Source organism: Gekko japonicus, unplaced genomic scaffold (assembly GCF_001447785.1).
Source record: "Gekko japonicus isolate JY-2015 unplaced genomic scaffold, Gekko_japonicus_V1.1 scaffold196, whole genome shotgun sequence".
NCBI lineage: Eukaryota > Metazoa > Chordata > Lepidosauria > Squamata > Gekkonidae > Gekko > Gekko japonicus.
This window is the reverse complement of record NW_015173129.1, coordinates 69566-79118: the sequence shown is the minus strand read 5'-3', so window position 1 is coordinate 79118 and position 9553 is coordinate 69566. Positions and strand designations below refer to the sequence as shown.

The following is a 9553-nucleotide window of genomic DNA, read 5'->3' as shown; positions in this document are numbered from 1 at the left end:
TCTTGGTCTTTTCTCCATCCTTTCTTTCGATTCCCCACCCCCACAGGGAAATTTGCGCTACTGGTTGGAGGACCCAGACTGTAGGGATCAGTACAGCGTGATCTTTGAATCAGGAGACAGAACCTGTATTTACTGGAATGACGTCAAGGAGCCGGTGGCAATAGAAGAAAGACCTGTGAGTGTCTCTTGCGGTTTTCTGCACACACAGCACAGTCTTGTGCTCAATGACTGGAAAAGCAAAGAAATCCAATCTGTGATTTGATTTAAAATATTCAGGTGGCTTGGTATGTGATTTGGTGCAGCTGTCAAGAATACCTTGACAAACGTCATCAGGGTGCAGCAGTTCTGCTAGTGAAAATGTTTCACGTGTTCAGGACAAATCCATGGAGTGTCACAAGTATACATTTCAGGGGACTTAATTCTTCAGCATGTGAGGGAAAGGATTTAGAATGCAGTCCTAAGCGGAGTTATGCCCTTCTAAGTCTGTTTGAAGTCACTTGACAGGTGTAACTCTGCTGAGGATTGCGCCGTTAGTTACGGAAACTGCCACATGTATAATTGGAGCAAATCTGTGGTTTAGAGTCCCTCGGCTCATGTCTACCAACAAATGATTTTTTTAAAAAATTATCTCTATTTACATCCTACTTTTGTGCTAATTGGGGCTGCGGTGGCTTAGAGGTTAAGACACTGAGCTGAAGACCGGAAGGTCTGTAGTCCAGCAGTTTGAGACCCAAGTGCCACGTGACGGAGTGAACTCCCGTCTCTGGCCCCAGCTCCTGCCAACCTAACAGATCGAAAAGCAAGAAATTGCAAGTAGATAAACAGGTACTGCTTTGGTAGGGAAGTAACAGTGTTCCGTGCGCCTCGGCACTTAGTCATGCCAGCCACATGACCACAGAGAAGTCTTCGGACAGCACTGGCTCTTCGGCTTGGAAACGGAGATGAGCACCGCGCCCTAGAGTCAGATTCGACTAGCTTTCGAGCAAGGGAAACCTTCGCCTTTGTGCTAATCAGCTTTCAAAACCAACTGCTAAATAATAATAGAGATATAAGAATGAGTAGTGCAATATTTAAAATCGAGGCTTCAAGGTTTGGAGGTTCATTAGATGCCAGAAAGCAAGTTAAAAAGTGAGAGGTCTCTTTGACAAGGCTATTCTGTAGTTCACAGCCATTAATAAGCTAGATATTGGGCTTCCTCACAGTTTTTTGTTGTTGTTGACTTTAGTGTTTTTTGCTGTTGAGTCACAACCAACTTAGGACAACCCGGTGGGGTTTTCAAGGCAAGAGATGCTCAGAGGTGGTTTGCCCTTGCCTGCCTCTGCGTCACAGCCCCGGTATTTTTGTGGTGGTCTCCCACTGAAATACCAATCAATGCCGACCCTGCCTAGCTTCTGAGATATGATGAGATCAGGCTGTCCAGTACAGGGCTCCTTGCAGTTAATGGATGTTTTAAGATGTCGACGACCCATGCGGAGTTTTCCAAATGATGTCTTTCACTTAGCAAAGCACAGTAAATGAGATGAGATCCAGTCTGAGATGTAACGCGTGTTCTTCCCATCCCACCCATCTAGCGATGGACAGAAACCTACGTACGCTGGTCTCCGAGGGGTACCTACCTGGCTACATTCCATCAGAAGGGCATTGCTCTGTGGGGCGGAGAGAATTTCAAGCAGATCCAGAAGTTCGGCCATCAGGGGGTCCAGCTCATCGACTTCTCGCCTTGTGAAAGGTACTCTCCTCGGAAACTGGATTGAAATGATTCTTCCGTAGGCAGGCGCCCGCCACGTGTTGTCTTTGACATTTTCTCAGTTTGGATATCGAGCTTTGTTTGCCGCTTGAAGCTGTAACCACTTTCCGCTCAGTTAAACCTGTGCAAGTTTTCAGCCCAATGGTAGAGGAGGGAGACCTTGAATTCGCATGGCCTCTGCCAAATACTGCACTTTCAGTTTGTTGTAATCGCCAGAACATGGAATGGCGGATTGTGTTTTGTGTTTTCAAACACCGCCTTCTTGTTGTGTAGGAAACACCTTCGATGAATCATAGGTCTGCGTGTTTGTGTGTGTGTGTGTCTGTGTTTGAGCGTCTTTAAAATAAAGAGGTGTTGGAGAACATTGGGACCCCTCTCTGAAGGAGACCGAGGGAAAGGTCCTTGTTTTATACCCGAGGCCTCTGTATCAAAGCCCTTGCTTGCAGCCTCGTGACCCTGCCCTTCTCCTGTATCAGTCTCAGAGGAAGCAGGGCCAGTTTGAAAATGGGATGTCTAAATCCAGGGCTGTAAATCAGCAAATATGTTGCCAGTTTGGTGTAGTGGTTAAGTACGCGGGCTCTAATCTGGGAGAACCGGGTTTGATTCCCCACTCCTCCACTTGCACCTGGCTGGATGACCTTGGGCAAGCTGTAGTTCTAATAAGAGCTGTTCTTGAAAAAGAGCAGTTTCTGTCAGAGCTCTCTCAGCCCCACCTACCTCACAGGGTGTCTGTTGTGGGGAGGGGAAGGGAAAGAAGTTTGAAAGCCGCTCTGAGACCCTTTTGGGTAGTGAAGGGCAGGGTATAAATCCAATCTCTTCCTCTTTTTTTGGTATTTGTGTGGCCGCTATTTCTTGGCTGTGTGTTTTTATTGTTTGCGCTCTTCATTTCATGATTTGATGGTCTTTGTTGGACAAATTGCCCTCATTGGGGGTCTCACCTTTGGGAGAAAGATAGGCTTATAGCTAGGCTCTTGATGCTGAATCCTGCCCTGTAGTCTGTAGGATGTGTTTAGTGTACCTCCTGATGAGTTTGATTTGCTAAGGAAGTAAAGCCAGAATATTCTCCTTCTCCAATATTCTCCTTCTCTATTCGATATTGATACTGGAGTCCTCTTAAAGCAGGGGCTGGTCACGGCTTTCAGCGCTGCTTCCTCTCTTCTGTCATTTTTGTTGCCTGTTTTCTGAGTTGCATTCGGGACTACCGCCCTGGGCTGTTGTAAGCAGCTATTCTGAAACGGGATAGCGTGTCGTCAGTTTCGTTTGTTACTCAGGCCAAGCTGAGGGTGGTCTGAAGCAGCAGAGTTACACTGTGGGGACAAGAATATCTCTTTGACTCACTGAAAATAATCTCCTGTGGACTTCTGTTACCAAATATTTTTGCTTGTTTTTAAAGCCGCAGGCTGCATCTGTGTGGTCAGACATGCAAGTCTGCAGTTTGGACCTGTCAGCTCAATACGCTTAGAGCATCCACGTGATTCTAGGTAGCCCACAAAGATGTCCCAAAACAATGCAGTTTAACAGAACCTTGCAATTCGAAACAACTATTTTTGGCCACGTAGGCCTGGACAGCCCCATGCTAGCTCAGTCTCGGAAGCGAAGCAGTGTTGGCCGTAGTTAGTACATGGGTGGGAGACCAGCAAGGAAGTCTGGGGTTGCCATGCAGAGGCAGGCAATGACAAACCACCTCTGTTTGTCTCCTTGAGGGAGTTGTCATCAGTCAGCTGCGACTTGACCACACTTTCCACCAAAACCAGGCATCCTCCTGGGAATGCAGGCCGCAAAAAGATAAAATCTTGTATCTGTTATTTCGATCTGTCATTTATCACTTGAAATAAAAGCACAGCTAATCTGCAGCCATGTGATTTTCATCTGGTTTTTTTTTTTATGAAGATACCTGGTGACCTTCAGTCCTCTGATGGACACACAGGACGATCCTCAAGCCATCATTATATGGGACACCCTCACTGGACAGAAGAAACGAGGATTCCACTGCGAAAGCTCAGCCCACTGGCCCATTTTTAAGTAAGTCAGGACGACGGGAGCAGGTTGTGAGGGTCTCGGTTGTAGGATGGGGAAGCAAAGGACCTGATTTCTCAAAATTCTTACTTGCTCAGGTGGAGTCACGATGGGAAATTCTTTGCTCGAATGACATCCGATACGCTTAGCATCTACGAAACACCCGTAAGTCTTCTTTACTGATGTATCTCAGTAAGGCTCTGTGAAATGCTGGGCCTCGCTATCCAGAGGTGCCAAAAAGCAGAGTAATGGGGGGGGGGGGGGAAGGCAGGGTTTTGTGGGTTAACCACAAGTCATGGACCCATGCTCATGGAGGAATGGATGGGGTGGTGGCGGTGGTGGCCATGTGCCCTCTGCTCCACTCCACCCCATGTGCCCTTCCCTCTGCTCCGCTCATAGTTTTTCACCGTTCTTGCCTGCCTTGGGGGCTTGGTGTGGATAAAAGTAGTGGGGGTGGGGGTTATGAAGAAGAAGTTCAAGCACCCCCACACTCACCCGTGTCTTCTCTCCTTCAAGTACCCCTGTTGGCGGTACAGATGCCTGACGTAGTTCCCTCCCTAAGCTGAGAGAACGTAACCATTTTGCCTTGTTCTCGGGTTCTCCATTCCCCGTATTAGTGGTCAGGACCCCTCCTCCATGCCCTCACCTGGATGGCTGAGGTTAGCCTGATCTTGTTAGATTTCGGAAGCTAAGCTGGGTCAGCCCTGGTTAGAACTTGGATGGGAGACCACCGAGGGAGTCCAGGAGTGTGATGCAGAGGCAAACCACTTCTGAACGCCTCTTGCTTTGAAACCCCCACGGGGGGTCATCATAAGTCAGCCGCAACTTGACGGTAAAAAAATAAAATTAAATTAAAAATTACCTCTCAGTAATGCCTAGAGATGTAAAATTTCTGGAAATTTTGACGTTCGGGGGGAAAAAACGTTTTTTCCCCAGGGGTTTTCGGGAAGAAACTGAAATTTTTGGAAAAATTGAAAAAAATGCTACATTAGCACTTTTTTTTTCTTTTCCAGATTGAAAGTCATTCTGTTACTTTAGGAACATAAAATATGACCATGGACATTTTTACTTGGCATGAAATTATCACATATTAAAAATATAGTGTATCCAAACAATTATTACAAACAGAATACCCACCCACATGCAAAAACAAAACTGAAACCTTTTTCTTGTGACAATAGCACCTCCTAAAGGAAGAAATGCATCTTGTTCTTGCATTGGAGAGTTCAGTTTGTAACCTAGGACGTCCTTGTCCTCAGTGCACAGAAATTAGATCAATCTGATACCATACATATTTTTAGAAATGATTTGGAAAATATTTGAACCACCCCCCCCCCCCCGAATTGTCCCGGTTTTCCCCCAGGCCTTCACATATCTCGTAATGCCACTCGAAAGCTGCCATTGGCCTCCTTATTGGGCAGTGTCAGGATTTTTGTAACTTCCTCAAGAAACAAGGTGGCCAGTGCTGTAAAGGTACGGGCCTGCAGACGTGTGGCAGCAAAGTCCATGCCATAGTCTTAGCGTGATCCATGCGAATACCCACGCCTGTAGGAAATACTGTAGGTTGCGTGGAGTTAGTTTCCACTCAACAAGAGACAGTTGTAAATCATTATAAGTTGAATTTGTAACCCATAAGTGTGTGTTATTGGTGGGATTCTGAAGTGTGCTAAGTTATTTGTGACATGATAGATAAATAAATGTGATGGTATTTCTCTCTTTAGTCAATGGGCTTGTTGGACAAGAAGAGTTTGAAAATCAGCGGGATCAAGTGAGTGTGCCTTGTTCTCTCCCCTTGATATCTGAATCCCTTTTGACACATGGTCTTAATGTTCGCTGAGATGTGGAAACCATTGTCCCTGTTGCCACCATGAACGTTTCCCTCCCTTTTCTCTTCTCTGAAAAAATGAGTAAAGTCAGTTTGGTGTAGTGGTTAAGTGTGCGGACTCTAATCTGGGAGAACCAGGTTTGGTTCCCCACTCCTCCACTTGCCGCTGCTGGTGTGACCTCAGGTAAGCTATAGTTCTGTCAGAACTGTCCTTGAAAGGGTTGTTTCTGTCAGAGCTCTCTCAGCCCCACCTACCTCACAGGGTGTCTGTTGTGGGGAGGGGAAGGGAAAGGAGATTGTAAGCCGCTCTGAGACTCCAAGTGAAGGGCGGGGTATGAACCCAATCTCTCTTCTTCTATATGTGTTCGCTTTTTGAACTTTTTTAAAAAAAAACATTGAAGTGATGCATCTTAGCCACTGAAATGGGTGCCTTGTGCAAGACAGGACACTGGACAAGATGGACCACTGGCCTGATCCAGCAGGGCTCTTCTGAGGTTCTTATCAGGGGAAGGCCCCTGCCTCTATGCCCTGTTGTTAGTTTTTCAGAGGAACTGGTTGGCCACTGAGAGACAGGATGCTGGACTAGATGGACCCTCACTGGTCTGACCCAGCAGGGCTCTTCTGAGGTTCTTCTCAGGGGGAGGCCTCGGCCTCTATGCCCTGTTGTTGGTTTTTCAGAGGAACTGGTAGGCCACTGAGAGACAGGATGCTGGACTAGATGGACCACTGCTCTGATCCAGCAGGGGTCTTCTTATATTCTTATGTGTGTTTTTATCGTCATCCCTCAGAGACTTTTCCTGGTCTCCTGGTGGCAACATCATAGCCTTCTGGGTGCCTGAAGACAAGGACATTCCTGCGAGGGTGACATTGATGCAGCTGCCCTCCAGGCAGGAGATCAGAGTTCGGAACCTATTTAACGTGGTGGACTGCAAGCTACACTGGCAGAAGAATGGGGATTACCTTTGTGTCAAAGTAGACAGGACTCCCAAGGGTACACAGGTACAGAATCGAAGCTTCGCCATAACCGGTTCTGTTTTGCTATTCCTGGCCCTTGGGTGTCCAGTGAACCTGGCAGAGTTCTTTAGAGTTCACCTGCTTCCAGCCAAATCAGTGGGCTTGAGGTGCTTTCTGCCTGTGAGACTTCAATAGCATTGGCTGGCTCTGTATTTAAATAGAAAATTGGATGGCTCAATGTCTCCAGATGATGGATACACATTTTAGGATCCTGCCTAGCTCTGCAGGCTTGCTCATTGCAGCAGGCCAGCCTTTCCTATAAAACATTTCCAAGACCCAACACTGCCTTTCTTTTTTCTCTCTCCTGTTTTTTTTTAGGGTGTAGTGACCAACTTTGAAATATTCCGCATGAGAGAGAAGCAAGTTCCAGTTGATGTGGTAGAAATGAAAGGTGAGGGACAAATATCGCCCCCTTTATCCTCATAACAGCCTTCCGACACGGGGTGGGACAAGAAGGTGTGTCTGTCCCAAAGTCGCCAAGTATTCTTTTTTTCCTTAAACCATTTCTCAGCTGTCTTTCTGCCTTATAGGAACTCAAGGTGGCTTACAACGTAAATAATAAGAAGATGCATAACAAGCCACAAGTTAATAATCAAAGGTTTAAACTGGTGATGGGTGTCAGACCCCTGGTCAACAGACTCTCAACAGTACTCTCCTTGGCAGTGATTTGTTGAGATATCTGCATGGTCCAGGTGGAACGGTACCGTGTCAGAACTGAGGTTCACACGGGAAATTCCATAGTTATAGACAGTTCAAACAAAAGTGCACCAATCACACATTGCCAACCTCCTGCCTAAATTTGCACTTCTGACCCCTGGAAATATATGGTTCCCTTGTCTATGAAAGCGAGAAGAGCACAGCTTTATTTATTAATCACATTTATATCCCGCAATGCCGACTCAGGGGTGGCTCACAATCAGTGCATAAAATACAGTTAAACAACATAAAATCTTATAGAAACAATTCCACTATTAAAACAGTTTCATAAAGTGCTGAAGATAGTTATTCCAGACGGCTTCTTTTGGTAGTTCATAACTATGACACGTGGACTTCTTTTGTCAGGAATGGCCCAAGGCAGCAGGGCACCCTAAATTATACTAGTTTCAAAACACCCCCATTACAAGCAGAAGCCAATAAGCACTGTGTGCACGTGCGCAGAAACGAGAGCGGGCAAAATAGGAGCTGTTTGTTCCCAGCAGGTTAGGAGCAGCTGGGCCTTCCAAGGTCGGGAAAGCAAAAGCAGAACAACTCAGACAGGAGGCATTGTTTGTGTATCAGGCAGAGGGGAAGAGGAGGATCTCCCCCCACACACATTCCAGAGAATGGCAGTGTTAACTGACAACCTTCTAAGAATCGATCTGCTCAAGCTCTTCCTGCAGTACAGGCTAGATGTTAGAGATCAAGGGCCAGGGCACTATAGTGGTGGTGGCTCACTAGCTGAAAGCTTGGCAGAAGAGCTCCGTCTTGCAGGCCCTGCGGAACTGTAAAAGGTCCCGCAGGGCCTTGATCTCCTCCGGGAGCTCATTCCACCAAGATGGGGCCACTGAGAAAGCCCTAGCCCTGGTAGAAGCAAACCTGAAGTTTTGACTTCAAGGTTGTCCCTGGCATTCAGGGAGGTATCTTGGAGGAAGAGTTACTGCTTCTACAACCCTGAGGTTCACACACTCCAGCACTCACACACACCCTAAGGAATTTCCCATCCCCGGACATCATGGCAAACTAGAGACAGAGGTTGACAACAGGCAAAACTAATCAAAATGCTGTCACTCATCAAACCTTCCTCACCTGCCTTCTAAAGAGCAAGACAGAGGGGGCCGGGTACACCTCCCTGGGGGAGGTCGTTCTGTAATCTTGGGGCTACCACTGGAAAGCCCTCTTGTCAGACTCCCCCCCCCCCAATGAGTTTTTGGGCCAATGAGACAGCTAAGAGGGCTTCTTCCTGGGATCTTAGTTCCTGGGCAAGAACATATGGGAGGAAACGGACCCATTAGATGCCCTGCTCTTCACCCAAGGCAACCAAAGCAGTCTGTGTTCCAAAGCCTGCATTGCAGAGTGTGGATTTGTACCTCGGCCCCTCAAGTCCTGTCACATTCCACCACTCAGGCTGTCGGGCTATTTGGCTGTCGAGTGACTTACTTTACATTCTGCCTTTCTGACCCAGACTCTGTGGATTACACCCCGTAACTCAGTGCCGTCAGTGTAATAGTCCTGCTCCAGGGAGCAGGTAGAGATGCAGCCCAGCCCAGAGGCTGTTGGGATTTCTTGTGTCTAGGGGAGCACCATCTTTCCCCGTGGGGAATCCCTCACTGCTCCCCAGCGCTCTTAAGAGCTTTGGGGGGCATTCTTCTCTAGTAAACGGGGCCATCACCCCAAGTCACATCTCTGTCAGAAAGAACGTCAGACCGGCTTCCGGTTTGGCTTCCGCGAATGGCGGACGCAACCTCGGGGCGCTCCCGAGGGCGTCTTCGGCCGCCTGCGGCCGAGGGGGGAATCCGCGCAAGCGGAGACCCGGACGAGCCCCAGAGGGGCTCCAACTCGGGGCACGCGAGGGGAAAAGCCTCTTTCTCGACCGGAAGGTCGGAAATTGAGGTTCCCCTCATGCCCCAATGAACCTCGCCGCGTTCGCGGCCCCGCACGGGGCTTAGCGGATCCGCCAGACGCCACCTGAGTGATGAAGCGAAAATGCGAATGAAATGAAAAGGAACGGCTGAAATTGTAAGTTGTTGATCGGTACAATGAACTGAAGTAAAGCGTGTTTCTACCCCCCCTCCCAAGCGAAAGAGGAGGAGGGATTCCCGGACTCCCGTTTAAAAAGAGACTTTAAATGAGAAAAGGGGGGGGGAGAATGAAAGTTGAGGAGTGTGGTGTCACCCGTTGATGGAAAGTCATGAAGATTTGTTTTTGTCGATCACTAAGATGAAAAGAAGCTAAGCGAGTTTCTCCCCCCACCC

The 9553-nt window shown here is 47.8% G+C and overlaps 1 protein-coding gene across 1 annotated transcript in view; it reads left to right on the top strand.

Moving 5' to 3' along the window:
- The window catches only part of EIF3B (eukaryotic translation initiation factor 3 subunit B), a 35827-nt gene that overhangs the window by 14637 nt on the left and 11637 nt on the right, over nt 1-9553 (top strand). The window contains exons 7-13 of the mRNA XM_015422074.1: nt 47-175; nt 1572-1729; nt 3638-3769; nt 3862-3928; nt 5485-5531; nt 6377-6587; nt 6921-6993. Of these exons, the coding sequence (XP_015277560.1) occupies nt 47-175; nt 1572-1729; nt 3638-3769; nt 3862-3928; nt 5485-5531; nt 6377-6587; nt 6921-6993 (817 nt within the window). The remainder of the gene's footprint in view (nt 1-46; nt 176-1571; nt 1730-3637; nt 3770-3861; nt 3929-5484; nt 5532-6376; nt 6588-6920; nt 6994-9553) is intronic.